The 25,796-nt window shown below is 46.2% G+C and overlaps 2 protein-coding genes across 5 annotated transcripts; both read right to left on the reverse strand.

Annotated features, from left to right (window-relative positions):
• Window positions 1-45: 45 nt before the first annotated feature.
• Window positions 46-8,447, reverse strand: akirin1 (akirin 1). Its single transcript, XM_049004833.1, has 5 exons — window positions 8,067-8,447; window positions 2,258-2,404; window positions 1,977-2,111; window positions 1,686-1,757; window positions 46-1,320 (listed from the first exon to the last, which is right to left on the reverse strand). The coding sequence occupies exons 1-5, from the start codon at window positions 8,269-8,271 to the stop codon at window positions 1,310-1,312; spliced, it is 570 nt and encodes a 189-aa protein (XP_048860790.1). The 5' UTR covers window positions 8,272-8,447; the 3' UTR covers window positions 46-1,309.
• A 3,473-nt stretch (window positions 8,448-11,920) lies between these two features.
• On the reverse strand, window positions 11,921-25,659 carry cnr2 (cannabinoid receptor 2). Of its 4 annotated transcripts, none has more exons than XM_049004823.1 (3): window positions 20,472-25,659; window positions 19,729-19,830; window positions 11,921-14,121 (listed from the first exon to the last, which is right to left on the reverse strand). In XM_049004823.1, the coding sequence occupies exon 3, from the start codon at window positions 14,092-14,094 to the stop codon at window positions 13,078-13,080; it is 1,017 nt and encodes a 338-aa protein (XP_048860780.1). In that variant the 5' UTR covers window positions 14,095-14,121; window positions 19,729-19,830; window positions 20,472-25,659; the 3' UTR covers window positions 11,921-13,077. The 4 variants fall into 4 exon arrangements, with proteins under 4 accessions (XP_048860780.1, XP_048860778.1, XP_048860779.1 ...); XM_049004821.1 differs by having other exon boundaries at window positions 11,921-14,245; XM_049004822.1 differs by having other exon boundaries at window positions 11,921-14,245; window positions 19,729-19,964.
• Between the last annotated feature and the right edge of the window lie 137 nt (window positions 25,660-25,796).

Genomic DNA, 25,796 nt, shown 5'->3' on the forward strand with positions numbered 1-25,796 from the left:
GGGCGCTGCTCCGCTGATCGGTACATATCCAGAACAAAGTCGAACTCAAGCGCGTCTCCAATGCGTTTATTTGTTTCAACTAAACCAGTCAACACTACAAAGAAAGAAAAAAAAACCATGGAGGGGGAAACTGTACAAGAAAATTAAAAACTGCCTTTCGGTAAGGCGTCTCAACAGGTTGCTGTCATACTCCAGCATGCCACTGAATGCTGACCCCCCTCAACAGAAACAAGCTACAATGAGAAAGCGATACAGGCAAACAAATACAATTCACATCTGAAAGGAAATGCAGGTGGTGTAATTCAACTTCTCGCTGGTGTCCCCACCGGTCAGTCAGTCACTTGTCACAATATTGTTCCAAGCAAATTGAACCCAGAGTCCGCAAATAAACTCAAGGGTGAAATTACATTTGAAAACAAACCACACCACACGTGCACACAGGCAGAGTGGGCCCCCCACATCCTTTTAACACACCAGGATGTTTAACTGGCTATCAAACCTCCCCGAAATACACCTGGAAAAAAGGGGGGAAGCAAGAAGGAAGGGGGGGGGGCACTGTACAAATCCATTCCTCATGAATCATACCAGATTGCTCATCTCAGCCCCATCTTCCAGGCTACATTCAGTCTCCCGCAAAAAGTCCATTCCAATGCTGAGAAGGGCCCATTTTACACCCTTAATCACGGTACACGTACATCCACACATGAGGAGAAGGTCACGGGGCTGGCGGCAGAGCACTGTGCAGAGGCGGGTCTTACACGTCCCAGTATGTCTACCACTTCATACACACAGGCCCAGTTATTTCAGATTAAGCCAGTTAAGACTTAAGGAAACTTAAAATCGCACCATTAACAGTCGACTGGTGACTGACTTCCCGCTAGCTGTACAAACTGTAGTGCAGAAGAACACAAGTGGAACCAGAAATATGAATTATGTACAGGGGAAAGTGTGACTTCAGTTTTATTTATACAGAGAAGGTGGAAATTAAAAGTCCACATCCGTGTGTTTGACATGTGGGAGAGAAACTGGGACAGGCCTGCTTTGGCAGCATTGGCAAGGTAACAGGACAGTCACAGGGGCGAGCTTCCCGAAGCACGGCATGTTTTCAGGACGGTGCGCACACACCGGCGAGGACGTTGATTCAGAACAGGCCAGCAGCAAAACAGAGCGGAGCTCCTCCGGGGGATTAAAAAGGTAAAATCATGGCACCCAAACATTGTGGAAGAAAATAAAAACATAGGACGTGGGATGGTAAGGAGTACAGCAGCCATCTTGGTGGAGGAAAGCTGGTACCAACAGAGTAGAATCTTCAGGAGACATCTGAAAGGCACACAGGTGAAGAACATTAACACGACCCTCTGTGCTGTTCAACAGGCGCTTTCGCACCGAAGTTCCGGAACCTGGTCCCAGTTTACAACCTCCTGAGCTGTCTCGACCTGGAACTTTCATAGCTCCGGGCCACTTCACTATCGCTTTCACACAACACAACTGGAACTGAGACTTCTATGACAAATAAGCATGGGAGACACAAAGCTTGTAGGTTAAACTTCACACAATTTCATACGAAATTATACCGCCGCATCAAAGCAATGGAGAATAATGGAGTCGTCTGTTAGTTATTGGGGGGGGAACTTTTTGATAGCAATCTGATAGCATTTTACTTATACATGATTCTCAACACTCACAGCTTGCTGGCCTGGCTCCATACCGCCGCATGATCTGGTCTTGTGTGAACTTCACAAAGGACTCGTACTGCTCTGAAAGGGAGAGCAAGGAGTAGATTAGAGAAGCAGTGGGCCCAGTGTCAAGGAGCACCTGATGCCTAGGCCCCAAGGAATTACTAAGGGGGTCACAGCACACCTCCGTAGGTACACCCTGACACCACATGCTGACCAAAGGTGATAGATGGACTGGTGGGGCATTCCATCCCACCTGCACAGCAGAATGATACCTGGAGGTCCCTCTTGATGTCATACCTGCGAGCTTTGTGTTGAGAATCTGTTCATACTCTTCCCGGATCTTTTCTTCGTGGTCTTTGAGGAGACGCTCGCACAGGTAGCCCACCTGGCGCAAGGTAAACGAGGGCTGGTCCTTTTTCACGGACGAGGCCCCTGGAAAAAAAACATACCGTTGAAGGGTGCAATGGCCCATAAACACCATCAGGGGGAGGCAGGTCAGTGGTGCCTGCCTCCCAGTCAGAGCCACATGAAATACGACCAAGTTACTAAGCAGAGCCAATAAAACCTGCAGGGCTTACCAGGTGGGGAGCTGGGGGCGGTGAGCGTGGGGCTGCTGTTCTGACACTCGCTGGGCCCAGCAACCTCGGTTTGGTTGAAGGCACCCTCCAGCTGCCGTCGCCGCTGGTAACGGCTATACTCCTGTTTGAGGTTCTGGAAGATCTGCTCTGTTGGGTGGGGGCAGAAGAGGGTCAGAAACACAGATAAACCCAGGGGGCAGGAGGACTTCAATAAAAAGAGCCAAAAAAAAAGCATTAAGAGCGACACTGGCGTTAGATGCAAGTGGTAGACCCACTGAGTCGGTAAATGTATCCCATGCCAGTACAGGGGCGTGAAACTCACACCTGTGAGAGATGAATGGCATTTTCTTGAGCAGGCAGGCTGACAGCAAAGCACCAAAGATCTATGAGCCAGGCTGAGGCCCTGATGTTATCAACATGCATTCCCAGGGAGTGGCAAACTGAAAGTCTGACACCACAGTCTTCTAGCAGAAGTCAAGTTGCCCAACCTCCCTAGGGGAATTTCAGTTCAGTGGCCCCACCCCCTCAGCCACATGAGCAGATAGCAAAAACACAGCTGCGAGCCGTCTTCTTCCCCAAAAAGACATTCCCTGCTGATACAGAGCAGAAGTGAAAACAGGCCATAAGAGCATCACAAGCATTACGGTGACGGCAGCTGAAAGCAGGACAGCAAAGCATGGCACGGGGGGAGGGGGTGTGCAAGGGCCACACTGCAGAAAGAACATGCATAAGGGTGACAGGTAGCACGCTGGCCAAGGACAGTTAGAGTTCCATCAAAGGGACAGCTGTCGCATTTGGAAAGAGGTACTTACTCTAAGCTATAAATAAATATGCACGGTTCCCAGCTGTGGGAGTCTTTCCTAAGAGCAGGTTGATTGAGTAACTAAAAGGGGGGGAAAGGGGTTACCACCAGCTCTGGGTCTAGGACAACTAGGGTGAAAGTGACTGACCATAGCAGCAGCAGCAGACTGAGCAGTGCACTAGAGTGGGGGGGGGGGATGATCCTTCCTGTGTGTACAAAGGCTCTCTAACCAAGGGTGTCTGCAGCGCCACTGTTTAATTTTGTGCTGCCCTTTCACAGCTGAACAAAGCAGATGCACACACAGCTCTCACTCTGTACCGGCATTCAGCCAGTGGAAAAGCGGCGACCCAGACAGCCCAGAGTGCCCGGTCGGCTGTCTCCGCAGCCCAGGCACAGACACTGCGGCGCAGCACCGCGAGACCCAGGATTAGGCAGAGTCTGGCCTGTCATCTGGCCCTGTTTAAACAGCCGTGCAGCAAGCTCATCCAATCGCAATTCACTGCGAGGGGAACAATGTGGACCTTTATGTTCCCTGGGCTTCTGGGAGAATGGGGGTGTACTGGTATGCAGTGAACAAGCCCATTAGGAGAAGCAGCACATGCAGACTGAGAGAGAAAACATCCACCTATTCATCCAATCCCAAACTCAGGGGCGCATCCTCCCGCATTATACCCACAGACTTGATAGGATTCCCCTGGAGGCCAGTTCTGACTGACGCGAAACACAACCCCAGCCCCCCACTTGACAGTGATTCCTATACTACCTACTGAATCCCAGGCTCTGGCGTTGCCTAGCAACAGCATGACCCCACAGCGCCGGGATGGAGCTATCAATCATTTAAACTTCCGGAAGAGGCACAGCGGAAGAGACTAAGCCGGCAGACAATAGGGGACGACAAAGGCACAAAAGCAGAAAGAAAATGGGGCAGGTGAGCTTCTACCGTTGACTCTCCCCTCCAACGCTCATCCAATTTTCCACACCACTGGCTCAGCACAATGCTGAGATTTTAGGGACCCGCAGTCAGAGCTGGGCTTCACAGTACAGGCCAAGCCAAGTCTACATCGGGCCAAAGGCTCTTACAGGGAGGGGGCTGGACAGGAATGAGGAGGTGAATTTTAAGCATGGCTCCTGCCTGAAATCAGAGCTATAGGGGGGTGGCGGGGAGTCAACTTCGCTGGCAGAACTGCTCTAGACAGTCAAGGTCTCAACCCAAAACCCAGCTTACCTCCTAGGCAGACGATAGGGGCTCAGAAATTAACTCATTCACATCCACTGAAGGATCTCACTGTTCACATAACAGCCACAGACAAGAACAGCAGGTTGTCCCCTCTCTTCTGGAGATGACCAGCAATCACTGCTCTTCACAGCTGTTTGGGTTTGTGGTGCCTGGTTGCAGTCCCTGACCATAGAGACACCTGACACCAACTGGTGTCAACCCCACCTAGACAGCACTGGGGCAGACACCAGAAGCACAGCCCCCCCAAAACACAACCCCCAGCGCTCCTGTGCTGCAGGCAGCCCCATCCTGTTGCTGGCTAAATTAACGTGTCCTCCAGTAGACGAAAAAAGAGGAGGGGTGGGGTGGGATTAATTCAGACTGACTTTCCATTACAGCAGACAGGCTTTACTGCCAGGTTCAGTTTAGCGTACGGCATTATCACCATTTACAGGCTGTTAGCCACACCTCCAGCACTGGTTCCAAGATGGATGAGACACCACTGCATTCACTTTGTCAGCCCAAGAACCAAGCATGTCAACACGTGCCAAGATTCGCAAAGATGATTGATCCCGAAAGCACACCAAATTCAGCATAATACCTGCAGGTGTCCATTGTCATAAATGAACGAAAAGCACATGACCCACCCTGCAACTAGTGTTTACAAAGCATTAAAGCTGAACAGTGCATGACTCTGGGGAATGTACCAGTTAAGACATGATTGCCTAAAGTTAGTTATGTTGATTCTTAATGCTATGCCAGCAACTGGGGCTATATTTATGGTGAGAGTATTGTGTTTTAATACCCATATAAAAAACCAAGGAGGTAAAAACTTCATAAACTGTGTTACAGACCATTAAAACAAGATGTTTGAGATCAGCTTTCAGCAACTGGTTAAAACCAGAAGCAAAACAGCTACTGCTTTTAATCTGCAGGATCTCATTGAGCCCATGAACAGAGCAATGGATCAGTGGATGAACGCAAGCGAATGATGAGTGTTCCCGACAGCTTGCTGGATTGAGATGCCTAATTACACCTACACTGCGCACCCCCAGAATGCCACTAACAAAGCCACTGGAGACCAGGCTCCATGCACAGCAGTAGACAGCAGATACCTCCCGTCTAGTAGAAGTCCGCAGCGAGGAGCATCCTAATGCAGTGTCAAGAGCACTTCATTCTAAATCAAACTGAAGAACTTCAATGAAACGCTTCAGCTGGGCCACAAACACTGGGATGCCTTCCAATACATTCAAACAAAGGGAGGGGACAGTGCCTTCAGCATGCAAGCCCAAGCTGGCTTCTACCCGAGATCTCAGGAGATTAAATAAAAAGAATTCTTGCCTTACAACCTCTGATTTGCCAAGCATTTCCCTGCAGGATTTCCCAGAACGATTCCACCCCAGGGAAGAAAAACTAATTCACAGAGCCGCTTCTCAAGACTCAGTTCTCCAGACTGTTTGGCCAGCCTCAGAATTCCACCCAAAAGCCTTGAGGTACCACAACCTCTACGGGGGACTAGACAGACGGAACACATCCACGCACGCCCATTTCTGCTCCTGACAGCAAAGCGTGTCCCATTGCCATGTTCCTCAATTCTACAGGGCAGCAAATGAGGAATAACTGGAAGGTGGCCGCCGCACGGCCAAAGTGGGGTGCCAGCTGAAACCAAAGTGTGTGACTTGGGGCAGCAGCAGGAGCAACGAGCGAAGAGGGGGGGTGGGGGTTACGTCAACAGTCCAGGAGAGCAGGGAAAAGTTAGACCAGGAATAAGAGAGGAATCGATCGAACAAAGGAAATGGACACCTGACCCTATCCGACACAGCACCTGTAACATACCGCTTGGTCTCTGAAAGGACACAGCGGCATTCAAGACAAAATCAAAGTACTGATGGTGAATCTGCACACGAACAAGAGACTGCTTCCACTACGGGATTCACCAAGTAATGAAGACCACAGATAGATAGCGACTTATTACCAGACTCAATTAAAATTCCTCCCATGCAGATCCGTGATATGGGGGGGGGGGGGGCTATCACGCTGAACTATAGCAGGACCTGCTCTTATTTTAAATGCACGAGACAGAAAGGCTGTGGTGCACAAAAACAGCTTCTCAAAATACAGTGGAAGCTACCAAATGCAGTCAGGGTCAGCCATTACGGACCGCACTGTGGTGTAATCCATGCTGACACAGTGCAGCATATTAAAATATTAAACTGGATTCAAAGCAAAGCAGCAGTTTAATTAGGATTTAAACGAGATGGGGGGGGGGGGGGGATTATCTGCTGTCAGACCTCCTCCCATAGAGCCTGATGACGATCACAGGATTACAGCAGCAATATCCAGGTAATTCTTCCATACCCACCCATCCAGCCTCCGCACCACTGAATTCCCAAATTTGGGGGGGGGGGGGGGGGGGGGGTTCAAATGAGTGGACAGGAAGACAGCTAACAAAAAAAAAAACCTGAACAATGTCCTCTTAATTGGAGGGGGTGGGGGATGTAAGAAAAGGTTAGATTCAAGTCTGACAAAATATACAACAGACCCATAACGAGGTGTCTTAGGGAAACTGTGCAGGCTCTACATGCACACCACGAAAGCACGTTGCTTCCTTTATTCGACAGCAGTGAAGCAGTATTTTGGTACTGCTGACATAAATGGCGCATTTACACAAAGGACAGAGGCGGCGACGCGGTGCGAGACAGCCGGAGGCTCGCGTGCGTCGCCAAAAAGGGGAGAGGGTCCAGAAAGGGTCCAGTAGTGATGCGATAGGCTGCGCGTCAAAACACCACCAACCAATTAAGTCGGCTTCGTCTCAGAGTGAAACGCTGTGACGGTGGAAAAATCTATACACGGTGGCTTATAACCACTGAGTAGAAAAGCAGGCAGGCAATAGATTAGAGACGGATGTGCGAGAGGCCGGCACACGCACGCCAGCATCCGAAAGCAGCACTCGCACTAGGTGTGAATTTGAAATGCGACATTTCTCCGCAACAAGAGGAAGAGTGTGCACCCAACCCCCCCATCCCCACCCCCAGGGGTGTCTTACTCTTACGTGTTAGAGAAACGCACGACACCGCCCGGAGTGATCCGGAACAGGCACGCACAACCCCCTTCTCCATTTTTAAGATCTATATTATATCACATCATTGCTAAAGCGCGTCAAATTGCCTTTTGACACGTCCGCTGTCGCCGGTAAACTTCACACGACGTATATCCACCGACACCGCGCCGACACGAAAAGGAAAGGAAACGAGCCGTCAGACAAAAACAAAACGAGCTGGGGAGGGGGCAGGGGGCAAGCGGCTAACGAGTTAGCATTGGCGAAAGGCGTCATTTATGAACCAACGGTATAATGGGGTTCGGGCAATAATTAAAGTTAAAAAAAAAGACAAGTACAAAGCACTCAGCAGTCATAATAACCAGAAACATAACAAGTGATAGATTGCTAGTTAGACCCGCTGCCCCTCCCAAGGGAAATCGAAGGCAAGGCCGGGCTAGGCTACTTAGCATTAGCGACGGCCAGCCTCGGTCGACCGCACTCGCCGAACTGGGCCGGGAAATCACTCCGAATTGCCAGGCGGCGGCCTACATGCTCTCGCTCTGGATCCCGGTGTTGTCTTTAATACCGTTACCCAGATCTCCTAAATAAATCTGCGTGTTGTCTTACGGCCCCCCTCCTCCTCCTGGGTTCTCTCCACTCCACCCCAACCCCCCTTCCCTCGACCAAATCCCACCCGTTTCGCACTATCAAATGCACGTATATCTTTCTTGCTTCCTTCCAAACTACTCACCTGGTGTGAGCCTGTGCTCCCCTCCAAGCGCCTGAGGCGACATGGAATGCGATGGGCTCTCGGCAGCCGGCCGCAGGCTGCGCCTCTGCGGCGACGGGGTACCCGGCGTCCCCGGCAGCGGGTTGCACCTCCTCCGCTTTGGAGACTGGGGGCTAAGGAGGACCTCAAACTCCATCGAGCGCTTTAACGTGGCCCCGCACGCCATGGTAACTCGGGAATATACGTGAGAATTAAAGAAAAACCAAATCAAAATTTCACTGCGAACCAAAAGACAAAGGTCCGAACTGACTATTAAAATTCAATTGTTTCCTTTGCACCGTCGTACAGTCCTACAATGGCGTCTCTGACCGGGTTTATCTGCCAACTGCCGAGCTCGGATCAAAACTCCGCTACGTCACGGAGAAGGACTGTACCACTCTCCAGGAAAAGGGAGAGCTGGAGCAACAGTAACACCAATTTCGTCAATACGGAATACTTTTAACTGCGCAAATATGCACACATTAATTTTTCAAAACATACACATGCATGTGCCCCCTAGTAGGTATCTAGAAATAAGTCATTACAAGCATGTAAAAAATTCAAATAGTCACCGTGGCCCCATTCAGTAAGTAGCACTCGTTGTAAAGTTAAACTAAAAAGTAGACCTTCACGAGACCAAACAACTTGCCTGGTGGGGTGACGTCATTAGGTGGGTTGCGTCTTATAAGATATATATATGATTTTATACAATCAGTTCACTTTTATTTCCTGCGTCACCACTGTAATTTGTACCCTCTGTTTTCGTTTTGGATACAGTTTATCTTTACTCAAGGTAATCTCTAAAGCAAACTTGTAGACGATTTACATTGCCTGTGACGTTTAAACACGTAGCGTCATCGACCGCCTGGCATGATGTCATGCAGCTTGGTGCCCCCCTCAATCACATATAGCCTGCTCTAACTTCTAACTTCTAACTTCTAGAAAAAGTTCTACCTTGAATCATATCAAAACACTTTTGACATGTTTTCCCTCTGTGTGAATTACGTGGTTAGAGAAGCTATCGACTGGTGTGAAACAGAGAAAAATGACTTCTGAAACGTCTGAAACTGCAGAGGTGTTTACATTTACACGTAGCATTAAAACATGCTGTTTTAATTTCTTTCTTTTGCATGATAATGTTCTACAGTTTCATATATCTCTTTTATTGTATTGCAGTGCTGGTGTAATTGGCGTATCCTGTCATGTTAGCTGGCCGTATATATACCTGTGTGTCTTGTAAGTGTATATTCTTAATGCTATGCCAGCAACTGGGGCTATATTTATGGTGAAAGTATTGTGTTTTAATACCCATACACTTATATACAATCGTGAGGTGTGTGAGCCTTCCTCTCCAGATTTTAATCTCCCCCCCGTTTGAGCGCTATGTTTGGCTCTGTGTTATCGTTGGTTGTTGTGGGGTCTATTTCAAGATTATCATGAAGAATAACCGTCTCTCCTCGTCTTCATTCGCAGATACTTCGGTTTGCAAGGCGTCCAGTTATCTATAATACTGTATTGCCCTGGATTTGCTAACGGTGAATATATTGTATTTGTTGTGTGAGTACTGTGTTATCATTGAACCTGCTGTATGTACTCAGACATGCTGCAGAAAAATAATGCCCCTCTGGGAGCCAATAAACTGTACCTACCACTAAAACTACACGCACATTGTTGAAGGCCATAGTGGTCAACTCACACCATCATGGTTGGGCATTGAAATCTCTAACCCATGGTCACTAGGATTCCACTGGGCATACTGGTTTCTACCATGGTTCAAAGTTTAGGTGTATGGGTGTCTGTAAATGTACCTTATTGCATGTATGTAGCTGAGAGTGGCCCCCACCTTGTGCTTACTGGGGGACACTTCAGTCTGACCACAAACCTATACTGGCTAAGTGATTATGGGGCAGATGTTACAGACTTTGTGAAATTGCAGTTGACATCTGTATTATATTGAAAATTGTCAGTTATGAATTAAATCCCATATTGATGGGCAAATGGGTAATTATGTTAATGCGGTCATGAACTTATTTCTCAGCTTCCAAATTAGTCATTTTTGTGTCTGATATAAACCCATTTAACTAGACTGAGTATGCATGGCATATCATTGTGATCATCGATGATTGCCGAGTAGTTTTTGAAAAGGGCTTTTTAAGTGCTCAGGGGTCAGAGATGTGCCCCTAGTTACATTGTGACAGTAAATAAGCTTGGAATACACTGTATACATATTTAGTCATTCATTTCTCTCGATTTTTATTGCCCCCTGTCCCTTAAAATTTAATGCCATTCAGGCACCTGCTTCAGACTCTGGTCCCGGATTCCCGCAGAGGTAATTGCAGGCAGCTGCTTGTCCGTCCCCCCCCCCGTCCACCCTGCCTTAATTTGCGCCATCGGTAGCCATATACTCTACACTGTAGCCTGATGCTTCTAATTACTTTTCTAGGGAGGTGCACGTCAGCCTACAGCACAAGCTATGGTGTGGGGTATGCGGCGATGCTGTAGCTATGCCATGCCGACAGTGTAGATCCTACACCACAGTATAAATCAGCCTATACCCTAACCCCCACATTATGCCAGCCTGCCCAGGACCACTTGCCTCCATCTTGCCCCATAAAATGACACATGGCTCAGGGTTCCATGGAAGAACTAAGAATCCATCGCTGTTCACCAGATTGCTAGGGGGAGGGCCAGAGGATTTACACCAAAGCAAAGAAATATATGCTTGGGAACGGTTTTATTTTTGTCAAATTTATTAAACACCAAATGACAATTGGTACAACTGGTATCCACTGTTGCATTTCCGGTGTGATGTAAAAGGGGGCAGTGAGTGGTTCAGCGGGCGAAGCCTCTGTGCCTGTTATCATAAAGTCTCCAGCCCAAGCCTTGGCAGAATAGTCCGTGGGCCCTTGTGCAAGGCCCCTAACTGCCACCTCCAGGGTGCTGCACACTGGCTGGCTGTGCACCCCCAGGCTCTCACCTGCCTGTATGCCTCATGGATAGCAAGACAGGGCAGGCGACAGGGCAGGCAAAGTGAAGCCCTCCAGTGCACCAGTTCTCATACGTCTGTAAATGCCAAATAAAGGATCATTTAATTTCAGTTGTTACCGCTTGTAAGAAATGCTCTTGAGAAATGCAATGCAATTATGGTGTATGTAGTATTTGCTATAGTAAAAATCAGTGGCAGCTGGTGAAAAAAATTCTTGGTGGGGCTGACGTTCCAATAGTTTTCCCTTCCTAGTCCAGTATAAGCATTCAAATGCACAGTCAGAAAATGACAACAATTTCACAATCATAATTTCATGTTCTTGGTTGGCTGTGTGATATTTATTTCGGGCTTGTCGGGTCCCAGCTCCTTAACGTGGATTTTTTTCCACCATCATCCTTCTCGCAAAAGGGTAATTCAATAACGATCTCACAGAACTTGCTGGAAGCTGCCCTTCAACTGTCGTGGTTACCATCATCTGTCTCTGACTGACTAACCTGAGAACAATCCAAAACTTTCCCGCATTTTCTGCAACAGGGGCGAAATCCATTTAATTCCCCCAAAACCATTTAATTTGGCGATGCTAATAGGCAAAATTTTTATTATATACATACACGATTGGCTATTTCGCTGCACTTCTGGGGCGCTTTGATGAGCCCAAGAAGAGAAATGATTGGGGGAAATCTGTCGGTGGAAATTCACTGTGAATGAGAGTCAGCTGGTGGAAATGTAGTTTATATAATTCAGATTGCATGTCGGCACTATTAAGTAAAACTAACATTGAAACGCATTTATATATATTTATATACATTTATATATATAATATATATACATATATATATATATATATATATATATATATAAAATATTTTTTAAATTTTACATTCCCCTCCCACATCTGGGTGGGCGGTGCCTGAGCGCCCCCTATGGGCCAGCCGCCACTGGTAAAAATGCACCATGCACTGCATAAACCCAACTCAGCTCCCCAGTCCATATATAATAGCCTTTACGTAACTTTGTGTTAGAACAGAGCAGAGAAAAACTTTGGCTGCAGCTGTGGGTCATTCGTCACCGTTTTCCACTCTCTCTCTGGTCACAAGATGTGCACATTACCCCCATGACAGAAGGACCCATCTGGACGCCAAAGCAGACCACAGCACGCACTACGGAAGCACACGCGGCCTCTCTCATAAACCAAGGGTTTAGTGTTGACAGCATTCACCTGAGGCACAGTAATGGTCACAAGATGCCTGCCTTCTGCACAAGACGCACATTTTTGACTTCAGGCAGTGATGAAAAGTGTAGTGACCTAACAAAACCTGTCACTGCAGCACAGCACAATTGCCAGGGAAGGTCAATAATGAAATACCAGAGTCCCAAATCATTCCTCTACACATCGCATAAACGTCAAGTGCTGTTTGCTCCACTCAAGTCGTTCAGCGTCACCCTCACCTTGAACTTTTCTTTGCAGTTAATTCTTTTTTCAGAAAAATTTTATTTAGTTTATTTCAAGGATCCTATATTGGGAAAGTCACTTCATATATAAACATCCACTGCACACGATATACGGATTACAGTACGGAACTTTAAACAATAACACAAGTGATACCATTAGCAATAAGCCATTTTACGGATGAACTATTTACTGTTAAGATACTTAGTCGCGCCAGAAATGTAAGATAAACACAATAAACGTCCAAAATTCTGTGGTTGTAATAAATACAAACAAACACGTCTTAAATTACATTCAAACTGCCATCAAGTCATGGAAATGCACCCATTTTATTAATGTGACAATATTTTAGGAGCATTAAATATATTTTCTATGCTGACTAGAAACACGAAACTGTAAAAACATTGCGTTGATTACATGACCCCGAGATAAACACACAAAGCGTGCATGAGTCTGTTTGCCTCTCCTCTCCTCATTCCTGAATGTTCCCCATCATCGCCTGGCTCACTTCCTGAGGAGCTCCATCTGCTGTTTTTCCACCCTTTCTGCCATCGAATTCACGACAGAGCACGTGAACGTCCCGCCCTCAGCCTCGGACGCCAGGTTGTCGCTGCTGCCGCTGACCCCCGCCCCCCGCTTCGGCCGCCGGCCTCCGTGGGCTCCCCGGAGATGCACCTGCGTGCGACCCGCCGGCCCCGACGCAGCACCCGCATCAGGGCTCCCCGCATCTCGCGGCAGCGCAGCGCATACAGCAGCGGGTTCACGGCGGAGTTCACCAGGCACAGCGTGCTGCAGAAGGCGAAGGCACGCTGGTGCGCCCTGGTGAGCGTGGTGGAGACGTCCACCAACATGAAGGAGAGCACGGGCACCCAGCACACGGCCAGGATGAGCAGGATGAGGCCCAGGGTGCGTGCCAGTCGTATGTCCATGCGCATGCGGGCCTGGCCGCCTGCGCTGCTCTGAAGGGCCACCATGGCAGCCTCGTGCTGATGTGCCCGCCAGAGCACCAGCCCGTAGGCACCCAGGATGAGCCCCAGTGCCACCAGGATGAAGCCTGTCCAGCAGGCCAGGTAGTAGCTGTCAATGTAGGGGAAAAGGAGGGAACAGGGTGGGTTCAGCCCAGTGGGGCAGGACCAGCCCAGGAGGGGCAGGAAGGCCACCAGGGTGGTCATGGCCCAGAGGACCCCCAAACTGGCCAGGGCTCGGCGGCGGGTCACCAGGCTCTTGTACTGGGAGGCCCGGTGGATGCAGATGTAGCGGTCCAGTGCAGTGAGCAGGAGGCTGCCCACGGAGCCAGTGAAGGCCAGGGTGACCCCGCCCAACTTGAAAAGGTAGGCGCGGGGGCCGTCCCGCCGGAGGTGCAGGTGGAAATCCAGGAAGCTGATGGTGAAGAAGCAGCTTGCGAAGACGTCGGCGAGGGCCAGGCTGCTGATGAAGACGAAGGAGGGTCGGCGGCGCAGCGTCGAGGAGGCGCCGATCAGTGCCAGCACCAGCACGTTCTCCAGGAAGGTGACGGGCCCCGCCAGGCTGCATATGAAGCCGATGGCACTCTTCTCCACGTCTGACAGCACCATGTAGCACTCCAGGTCCGAGCAGTTTACCTGGGAGTTGTTATTACAAGGCGTGACTGGCCCAGCCATCTCTCCCCACACGCTCACACCTACATGAGGCGCTGCCGAAGATGCTCCAAAGTTCAGTTGTTCCTTACAAGCTTTTCAGGACGTGCTAGAAAACACAGAACAGCACATCATCATCTTTTCCCATTAATAAATACTGACATCATCACTATTTCCGATTGCTTTCACACACCCATAGTAAAGTGACCAGCATATAATTATCAACAAAAACGAGGTTATTTTATCCTTCGGCCACGAGGTGGCAGCAGAAGAACTTTCAAATTTGCAATCTGCAGATACCGTCATTTGATTGCATTTATCGAATCTCATAGTGAAGCTAAGCGTTTGTCTCACCAGAAGGGGGAGGGCGGTGACTCAGCACTCTTGGGGTAATTTAACTAAGGCTAATGTTTTCTAACAGAAGATATGGTTTTATGGTCCCTGGTGTTTTCATAATATGACTGACGGAGAAAGTTCACATGGTCAGCAGCATGGATGCCTTTGAATCTCCGGCCCCTTCCCAGTGACTCCGTACTACATAACTGATTAGAAGATGGATGTTTTTTTTAACCAATGATTGATAAAATTTCAATATTTTGATAAATTATCATATGGAATTAATGCTTTTCCTGAAGTATTTTTCCAGCTGGACAGCAAACTTTGGAAAACTTTTTAGTCTGATATCTGTTGGTTGTGACCACATCTGACATCGTCCACTTGGGACACAGGGCCTCAGAAGGTCGGCAGGACCCTGGCAGGCATCTTGTGCTTCTCTGTGAGGATTAGAGGGCTGAGTGTCCACACAGGAGTATGTTCACACTATGTTGCACAACTTGGAGGTTCTATCAACAGGAAATGAAGATCTGAAACATTTTGTCACAGGTTTTTTGCATCTGCTTCTTCTTTCGACTGTCAGTCTTTTCCTCCTCACACACACACACACACACACACACACACACACCTTCAGTCATATCTTTGTGGGGGCCATACATTCATTTCTATGAGCATAACTCTAATCCCAACACTAACAACCTTAACCCCCACCCAGCCCTAACCCTAACCATAAGTAACCAAACGAAAAACGAGATTTTTTTGCATTTTCAGTTTTTGATTGCAATCATAGATTTTTAAAATATTAAGTTTGATCTTGTGAGGACTGAAAAAAATGTTCCTCACAATGTGAAAATGACAGGTTTTATCATGTTATGGAGACGTTGGGTAACCACAATGAAATAAATTCATAACTCATACACACACACACATACACACACAGACACACACAGACGCACATTTTTCTGATAATGTTAACATGCCTGCAGTTGACCTTGGACCTACCAGAGATTTTTTTTCTCATCTATTAATCTATGGAATCTTCATTCCTCTGTTGTCTTCTGACATTTATTGACTATGTATTTTTTACTGCCTAGTTATCTTTAACCATTGTATGTGTGCAAGTGGCATTTGTTTGATTCTTTGTTAAGTGCATTGGACCAACCATATAAAACTAAATTGAATTGAATTGAGTCTCCGATGAGACGGGCCTCAGCCCGAACTACGTCTTTGTAAAAGTGGGACATTTGAGTGCCTCAGTAATTACCCAGTACATTTTCTGTTGTCCCCATAAAAGCAAAGCCTCTGTTTGGGGGATTGCACTTCACATGAGGTGGTACATTTTTAACAGGCCCTAAATTATTATTTTTGATTGAGTGACAGCAATCCGTGTTTTTATGAGGCAAAGTAAACTCCATCAGTCACTGAATTTAAGCTCTCTGCTAACGGCACCCTCAGAAGAGTATCTTCCAGGGTGCTAAGATAAGATAAGATAGCCTTTATTAGTCCCACTGGTGGGAAATTTGCATTGTACAAGCCAACACAACTGCCTAAAGCACCACAGTGAGCACTGCATTTACATAAGTGCAGCTAGGCTGAGCTTCCAGTGAATACAGGTGTAAGCAAGTCTGGAGCATGATGTCCTTGCATGCAGTGCCCCACATTAAAATTGCAAAATGATGAGAATATTATTCAAAACCTAAGTGCACCAACTTCCGAAAGATTCCAGTGGTGCATCCCAATCTTCTTTCCCGTTTGCGCCCCCCTGACGTCCCCCAGCACTTACACTGGTGGGGGTTATTTTGCTGAGACCCCCTGAATGGTTTGGGCATTAAGTGCGGAGAGTGGGTTTCTGCACGGACCGTGTAGAGGATCTGGGTCAGGGCTTTTGCGCGGCCGCCGAGAGACTCTCAGGCTCCGTCGGAGTTCACAGCTCTCCCCTTGTCGGCAAGTCATAACAATTTGGCCCTTGTCAAAGTCACTCAGGTCTGCACCTTGGCCCATTTCTTCTACACTTAATGCACGGAGTACAAGTACCAAATGTACCACGGAAATTTTGCAGGCTGCTGGTTCCCCTAGTGGCGATGTTGAGACAAATTTCACTGCGGTGTTTGGCTTTGGCAGATTAAGTGAATGTTTGCTGGTGTACTGTCAGATAAACATTGTTGGTGTGTTTTTTATTACAGGGACTGTAGCTATAAGGCGCGGGTGGTTAAGGATGTGGCATTATAGCCTGCAGAATATTATTAGCTTATAGCACAGGAGTGACATTGCTGTTGTACTCTTCAAAACAAGCTGGACCCTTTATGGGTTTTTATCCAGCCACTTATCTGGCATTTTTATCACAGACTGATCTTCTCCTTCCTGTCATTTCACATGTGTACAATATCAGGTCCCATAACATTCATTTGCTGATAAAAATGCTGATAAAATATATGTTGATATATAAGTGCATATTAGCGTGCTAAAGTGCATCTGGTTGAAAGCCTAGGGGTTGTTGCACACTTGACTGCATACTTATCATAAATACAGCACATCACTCGGACGGTGACCCTCCTACTCCTCACCCTAATATCTTTATACATATTGCAAAATTCTGTAATAAATAGGTTGTCATTTTGAACTTGTGGCAGAAGAGAGCTATGGGTGGGCAAGGAATCATTCACCACGCCCCCCCCGCCCCGACAACTTTTAATACGCCCCCTCCTCTCCCCCCAAACACACACACACACACACACACATGGCTGGTCTCCATACTATAACGGAACTGACTTGGCCTGAAGGAATGACTTGGGAGACACTTCTTTTCATACCCAGATATACAAAAGTCTTTTATCTAAAATGACACAGTGTTAAACTAAGCCTGTCTGTACTTGGTATGGGGGGGCAACACAGTAGCTACACAAGCAGGACTGCTTTAATGCACGGGTTCACCTGGGCTGAAAGCCCAGGGGCTTCTGCTAAAAAGGGACCTCGGCTAACCTTGTTTAATACATTTTTAAACCAAGAGTTGCCCCCCATCCTGTAGGCTATTTTACAGGATTGTCCCATATTGGGTGTCCCATTTTGAATCAATGCAGTACAAGATGCAACTTCTCCTGCGTTTTCACATCCAGACTTAAATACAATATAATCTGGAAGTTAAATACAAGTTATTTAATCAATGACCCCCTCCCCCCCCCCCCCAGTTAAATAATTGGGGACCCTCTGACAGCCTCTGTATGCTGATGCAGCTCCGTACATAGCTGGGCCACACCTTTGCACCACCTACTACAGCTGTGACTGATAGGTGACTCCCGTGTCAGTCACCCAGTCGTCTCCTGATTGGCTCTCTGGGGCTTGTTTTACCAGACTAGCGACTCAGAACAGCACAAACTAAACCACAGTTTATGCAAATTCACGCACATCAGATGATACGGAACACATTTAGACGCTCACGTACATAAAACGGCATTGCAAAAATGCCTCCATCTCTGACCTTTCCTATAATTTTGCATTTGTGATTGTTTAAATTAAAAAAAATACATTTGTATTTATATTCCTTTTGCACATTTAAGTGTATAAGATAAATAATTGTTTGTATTCTCCTGAAATTGAACAGCTTAAAATACAAATAGGTCAAATACAGAATATTATTATTCTCCTGCTTGAAACGAGCTTGTGCCCTATTTATGACAAGAGAATTAAGCAGTTTATGGAGTAAAGGACCAAACCAATTCCGGTTCCTCCAGTGTTTTCCTTATTTATTACCTATAGCCCCACTGGCTGTTTATATTAGGCAACTATGGACAGACTGCAGTCATGTCTTTTTTTATTGGATATTTTTTTCTCCCCTTTACTATCTTTGGCTACCTACATGAAAGCCTTAAGCTATGGGGTATTCAAAGCAAAGCCGTTAGAAGAATAGACTACAACCGGCACGATTCATCATTATTCCTCATAATATTGTCATGGCAATTTTTCCCCCCAATTAACTGCAGACGTAAACGGGACTTTACATATATGCCACGCCTAGCACAGTTATATAAAATAGTGTGTGTGGTGCCGGTATGTGAGTGGATTCAGTGATGCAGGTGACGGGGATTCGTATATATTCTTATGACAGAGAAAATGATTGGCTCATGTCGCCCTTAACACCAGAAAAGATGCCTGCAATGACTACTGTAACATGCATGGAGTACAGTTCATTTTTGAAAAGCATTTGGTCCCTACGGTGTTTTCAATCAGTCCTTTCAATCTAATTGTTTTCACTTTGAGAATCGATTCTAGTGGTAAAATACCAGTTCTGACCTGGTAATTCTTACTTGGTTATTTAAATGTTTTTTATTATAATACCAACAGGGGCCTCGTCAGGCCTGTGTTTAGCCTCTCCAAATAAATGTATATTGATTAGCTTAAATCATGAATAGTTTGTTGTCTGATAAAACAAACCCAGCTCAACGAGTATTAGTTTCAGGGTTGGGTCGACTAGGTATCGCGATCGGTATCGGCGATACCAACTTTGGGTCAAATCCGAAAAAAAAATCAACCGTAACGCCCATTCCCACTCCTGACAGATGAAACCACGCCAAATAAGCTCCAAAACGGAAGAAAGTACGAATGGAAAAGTACAGGGTACAGTACAGCTTTCTAAACCTTATATTTATCAATCCATCTATGAAGGTATGGTTTGGCTCCAAAAGATTCGTTACACACACACGAAACAAGTGTATTGTACAAGACACTGTATTGAGCAAAATACATTGGACACATAACAGTAATAAATTGCATTAATTTTCAGGGATAAAGATTTCCCCATGTTGGTCTGAATGGCTGGATTCAGAATCCAACATTTCGTAATATAAGACAAACCGGGACACTAACACAATAAATGATCTGCTGCAAAAAAAAACAAAAAAAAAAAAAGTTCCAAGACTGAGAATTACAGAAACAGCTAATCAGATTTCCGCTGGTGTGGATTTCTTCTGTGGCAATTGTATCATGGGGGTGACATGCGGACACTGCATTAGTGTATAACTGGTGTTAAGCAGCATCCCCGTGTTGGTGCGCTGGTCTACCGATCCGGGGAGAATCACACTTGCCAAAAAAGGGTTCAAAGCTTGCAACAAGTCATCATGCCCACAAACTGAAAAACCTGACAATGCAACAAGGCTGGTGCGAAGATATTTCACAACTTCACAACAGTTGTCGTGCATGATAAGCCCTTTCTAGTTCTGCATCGCAAGGCTGACCGTGAGCAATAACCGGCGGCGGGTCGCCTACCTTCACCTGGCATATCCCACAGAGCAGTCCGGGCAGCTCTTATTCTCCGACAGCCCCACGGCAATCCCTGCTTTCCCTCGGACCTTCGGGGCTCGCTTTGCACTTAGGGAAACAGGCACGTTGAAGTAGGGTAAGAAAGGCGAGGGGGTGGGGCGCAAGAAAGAAGAGGAGGACTGAGATGCGATCGTAAGAAAGAATGTTGTGTGAAGATTTTATTTTATTCCTCATCACGTCGCCTACAAAAGAAAACTGGCTGATTAAGTTGAACCAATGAGAAATGTTCCCAGTCAACTGAGAATCACTTTAAATTGACTTAAACACTGCGACTGGTGTCCAAGTGATTGATCGATAATGTATTTTAGTTGATCGCGATATAACTTGCATCCCCCCCCCCCCCCCCCCCCCCCGGAAAAAAAGATACCGAGGAGAACAACCCCGTTGGCGAAACAAACGGTGGTTAAAGTAGTTCTAATTGTTAATAAAAAAATTATAAAAATAATAAATAAATGAATTAGACACGAACGTAGCTTGTTTAGAAAACTAGATGTTTCCCAGGGAAAATCTGATGAAAATGCTTCAGCCAAATGGTACAAGAACCCCTCCCCACTTTAAATGTTAATTGACTTTCTTCTAGATGCAAGTGTGTCTTTAACCACTACACCACCTGTTGCACTGCACCTCCTACACCTGCAGTAGTGATCAAAGCCCACCCCCCATGGATGGAGTCGAGCAGTCGTACATACCTGTATTCATGAGGATATGGACACAGAAGCACAGTGGACACGTGCGGAGTGATGGACCAGTCAGCTGTGTCCAACTGTGTCCTAATTTGGGCTGCGAATGTGTTGCTCTTTCATACTGCAAGCCCGCCCACCCCATGCTCCCGGAGAGGGGTGGTACAAGTGCTGTGGAAATGTGGGTTATTCTCCTTTAGATTCAGAAGCAGCTGTGCGCTTCGCCCAGTTTTTTTGCCGATACTGGGATGGCGCCAGTTGGTCTGGTATTTGAATTTATTTGAACAATGTCTGCGAGTCTGATAGCACACAATAAGGACAGACTCGCCAGCGCGCTCCTTAAACAGATGAGCATAACTGTATTGTGAGTTACTCTGCACAGCTGTGAGCACCTAATATCTTCATAAAGACAGCATGCTAAATTATTAGCAGGTTCCTTTGATTCTGCCTTTATTTACATTGATAATTATTCAGCAGATAACCTGTCCTTTAACGGTCCGTGACGGTGCTAACCACAAGCAACATTAGCGGGGACGTTTTTTCCGTTGAACTGCCAAAGGAGAGGAATTAAGTCAGAGAAATACATTTAAAAGACATGGCTGTAGTTGCTTTGATCAGAAGAGTACTTCCTCCTTTTCTCTGTAAAGAAGAAGAATCTTTATAGTCAAATTAGTATGAGCAGCTGCAAGACTAACTGAGGCAGAGTGGAGCAGGAACCCAGCCATTGAGACGGGGGAACTGCCCGTCATATTTCTGCAGGAACAGGAACCATACTGGAAAGCAGCTAGCTTTCAGGACCCCAGATGCTCCTGTAGCTGCAGCCCTGCTTACGGCCCGTGTGCAGAGATTGAGAGATTGCCGCTGCATGTACCCTAGGGCCCTGACATGAGCAGAAGATTTATATGGAAATGGTGAAAGGTTAGATAAGGGTATCAAGCCACAAAAAGAGTTTGAATTTCACAGCGGCTTTGAGGAAGCACCACGACTTCCCAGGTCACATGCAAGTGCCCTGCAGCGCGGTCAGTAGCAGGGTTACAGAGAAAAACATTCTACTATTACTACTGCAGGCAGTTAAAACCGTCAGTAACATTTCATATAGTCACAATTACAACAGCATAAGAATCAAATAAGAAGTTTAACAGCAAAGAAACACGTAATATTGACATATTTATACTTTTTTTTTTTTCATTTCAGGGATGGAAAATAACATATAACCTATAATATAAAAGTGGACACTTTTTTAGAGCTGCACCTAAAGGGGAGAGTTACAGGGTAGCTGATATCCTTGTCAGAGGAGCCGAGCTCACCTTAGCGCCACCAAAATTCGAACCATGCATCTACCAGCCACATGTCATGTTCACACAATCTCACCATGCTTACAGCTCACCTTAGACAATAAACCAACTTCAACCGCTGACGGCGATCAAACCCCAAACTGAGTGGAAAGGTGTGGGATGTGTACACAGAGGATCAGTGACATCACACTGACCACACTAACGGCCAAATAAAACCATATTTCCATCTAGCTATGGCTCTTTGGAAGCTGCAATGAAAAATAACGCTGTTGACCGATGGGCAACACTTTGTTACATCACGTGATGTAAGGAGATTTTCCTGCTCTTACCAACAGTGAGATCTGAACCAACACCCCCATAAAAAGCCCAGCATTATGAATCAGAGACTAAATATCTACAGTAAGAGGCAGCTGGTGGGTGGATGATTGGGTCTCACTCCTTCTGTCTGTCACCAGTGCCCCTGTAATGACCTCATAAGGACAACAGAAAGGAGAGAAGATGTGATTAAGGGAAGCCAGCGTCGCTTCAGCCGGGCACAACTTAATAAGCCAAGACGTGCCTCGGGGCCTGGCGTAGCCCAGCAGCCCACTTCCAGGCCAAGATCCTTCGGGAAACCATGAGGAATCAGCCAGGGTCTCAGAAGCATGGTCTGGCAGTGTTTGATTGACTTTGGTTATGGAGATGTGACTGTAGGGACGCTCAAAGAAGACGAGAATGGTAATCGGGAAGGGAGGTGACAGGGGACAAGCTAAATCCCAATCACGTCCCTGAAGTTCAGCATACGAGGGAAGAGATTAGTGTGTGATGGTGGAGGGAAGTTGGGGTAGTTTTGGTATGTGGAAAAAATAAAATGACTCTGAGGGACCATGGATGCCTGTAAGCAGAACACATGTAGCAGGAAGAAAAAGACTCTCCCAAGTCCAGTTACATTACAAGAAAGGCCACCTGCCTTATGTTCATGGCGCCAGCAAATGCCAACTGCTCCCCACACTCACTGCACGCTCTTTCCCCATCAACGTGCCAGGGCCAGTCGACATTCTTAGTGCCTGGTGTGCATTCCTGTCGTGCAGTCTGGCAGATTCGCCACGCGAAGGCCTAGCCTTCCAGAAGCATACTGGAAGTGGGGTGTGGCTATTGGGGAACTGGCTCCAACTGAAAGCTGATTGGCCCCAGAGTGCCCCTTCTCCTGTCAATCACCAATTTCAAAACATATAATTGGCTAATGATAAGGTTGGACCCTCTGTATGAATTACGACCTCTTGTATGTCCACCACTTTAAAACGTCCTGGTATTACCCAAGCAACCTTCTACTCATCTGGGCCAGCTGGCAGGAGTTAAGGGTGAAGTGGTTTTTGCTGCGTATTTATTAAATTTCTCTGTTGCCCTACCCACCCGTAAATGTCATTTTGCGGCTTTGTGCAGGAGTCTCTGGAGCAAGAAAGCTGCGGCAATCCGACCTCCTTCTTGCTACAAATTGACCCAACTGAGTCATTTCTCTAACCCAGTTTCCAAACATAGCCCCCCCTCCACAGAGGCCTAGCCTTTGGTTGGTCTTGCTTGAGCACAGAAGTCACTCTCTGCCTCAACAGACATTTTGTATTGCCTAGATAGCTCCTTTCCAGACCTAAAGTCCAGGGACCTACAAAGGGGCGGGGCCAGATGGAAGATGATTGGCCAACAGAGTGCCTCCTCCCCTGTCAGTCACAGATTCAAAACATATCATTGGCTAATGATAAAGTCACCCTGTCTGTATGGATTGTGGCCTCTCTTGTGTACCCCACCTTTTTTCACGGATGTGTGTGCAGCCAGAATAAGAGCACTGGTACTCAAAAATCTACAGCATTTAAATTCGTTTATACGTTTGTTTTTAAATGATCAAGTCTTGCCCCCCCCCCACATCAAAGTCTCTCCTATGCTGATTCCTCCAGGGATGGCAAGACATCACGATTTTCTGCATGTGTATTTTAATGCATCCAGAACCTCATTTCCTTTGTTGTCCCCATTAAACAAAAAAACCAGGCTGTGTAATATAGACAATCAGATCAATTCATTATAATCAGAGTAGTCATTAATTTATTTAACCTATTTTCAATCAGAAAATTGGGTCATCTAGGGATAACCTGAGGGGAAACAGTGGCACAGGACCAAACAACCCAAATATTTTGGCTGCAGTTAGATTTTGATACAGCTGCACGCAATAATAGGGGCGGCTCCGGATAATTGCCCTTTTCTTAGGTGACCCTGATTTTTAAAGTGTAAACTGTATCCCGTTCTGAATTACTGACCTGCACTATATTCTGTGGGTGAGTAAGCACTACAAATTCTATATTGTAGTAAGTTCTCCTGATAGCTGATAGGAATATTTACAGACATGCGCCTATCTACTCCCATAGAACAATGTCTGACAAACGCAATTGCAGACAAAAAGTGTTAAGAAAAGCAATTTCACTGTCTCACTGGCAGTATATTGACACCTAGTGGTTTCTCGGCGTACACGGAAAATTAATTAATCCGGGCGACACACTCGATGTTAAGTCAAGTGGGTTTTACTGTAATACAAGTGAAATACAAGGTGTAATACAACATCTCCCAGGAATGGTAATGAAGTAACAACAGTCATTTCCAATGTAGTGGGCACATAACAGTCACATAAATACAACTGTGTCACTAGACTGGCAATAAATAAATTCGTCTTCATTTTATTTTTCTTCATTTGATGTTTCTGCCTCAGATATGTTAACTTAGCACGTATTTTGTGCTAAAACTTCAATATTTCACAGCTACTTCACAAGCAGTGACCAAATACAAGCTGAAGTTATTAAACACAAATTGGCACCTTTAAACTCATGAAATTAAATGAACTCAATAGCCTACATCAATGGTTGGCAATCTTATCCTCAAAGGGTCAGTGTCAGTGTGTAGGCAGGTTAACTGGTTGTGTGGGGATGGCGTAGTCAAATTCTAGGCTGTCCTTTAACTTTAAATGCTCTGGTTAACTATTTCATCCCATGAAACATTGCAGTACGTAATGTTGTAGAATGTCTTGAATTTTCTCTGCTGTTATAACGGCAATAGGAGGTTACTTTGATGAATCAAGGATATGACATTTTCAGTGCATGCAAAAACTTTTGACTGGTATTGTAAAACTTTAAATGTCTTAGCTTTCTGCTCGTAGCGGGAGGCGATTTTTCCATGCGCATCTTTTGACTTTCCTGATCCAGTCGGTTATCTTGCAGTCACCCCACACAAGACAGCTGTGCAAACTTCCCTTCCCTTCTGATAGCTTCAGTGGGAATTGTCCAGCCAGACATCTACTGGTGACAAAACAAACATGGAGACACCTCCACTGGACAATAGGGAAGGAGCCTGTTCCACATGTAGTAGCATGGGAGTAAATTACGAGTGTGACGGGAGGTAACCCCCCCCCATAATTAAAACAGGTCAATACAACCCCCTGGACTTCTCTAAATGGGTGGAGACTTCGATCGACACGATGATCAACCCGAAGTTACGCCCTCGGATAGCAGATACACAGTCTTCGTTTTTTCCGCTTTATTTCCTTGTCTCCTCCTCTTGCTTTCAGACAGCAGTGGGGGCAGAGTGGCCCAGCCGTATGTTACCTTTAGGAGGTTTGTGCGAATTTTCTCGCTGCGAAAATGTCTGGCATCTCTTTGACATTTATATTTTCAACATTTGCTTTGATAATTAAAACAGTAATGTTTCGATGCTTTGGGGCCGCAGCAAACCTGAAATCCTATCCAGGAAGTAACACATTAAAGTATGCAATAATTCTTTAAGTCACGTGATTCACTTTCACAATAGGTCTGTGTATTTCGGGTTTTTACTGAAACCTGAAATTCTTATATACTGGTTTCATATAGAACAGAACAATATTATCAACATTCTCCTGTCACAAGTTATATTTTAATATTATTCTGTAAAACGGACTAGAAATTTAAAATAGAGGTGATTTTGCATTCCATTCTTTTAAATATGGATATCTAAATTATGAACGTAGTTAAAATTAGTTAAGTGACTC

Source organism: Brienomyrus brachyistius, unplaced genomic scaffold (genome assembly GCF_023856365.1).
Source record: "Brienomyrus brachyistius isolate T26 unplaced genomic scaffold, BBRACH_0.4 scaffold121, whole genome shotgun sequence".
NCBI lineage: Eukaryota > Metazoa > Chordata > Actinopteri > Osteoglossiformes > Mormyridae > Brienomyrus > Brienomyrus brachyistius.

Bases quoted from the DNA above. Each gene is read 5' to 3' on its own strand.
- akirin1 (XM_049004833.1), bottom strand. From the start codon at position 8,271: ATGGCGTGCGGGGCCACGTTAAAGCGCTCGATGGAGTTTGAGGTCCTC. The intron at 2,405-8,066 runs GTGAGTAGTTTG...CCCACCCAACAG, and splicing joins GGAGCACAGGCTCACACCAG to AGCAGATCTTCCAGAACCTC. The intron at 1,758-1,976 runs GTATGACATCAA...TCTCCCTTTCAG, and splicing joins TCTCAACACAAAGCTCGCAG to AGCAGTACGAGTCCTTTGTG.
- cnr2 (XM_049004821.1), bottom strand. From the start codon at position 14,160: ATGGCTGGGCCAGTCACGCCTTGTAATAACAACTCCCAGGTAAACTGC.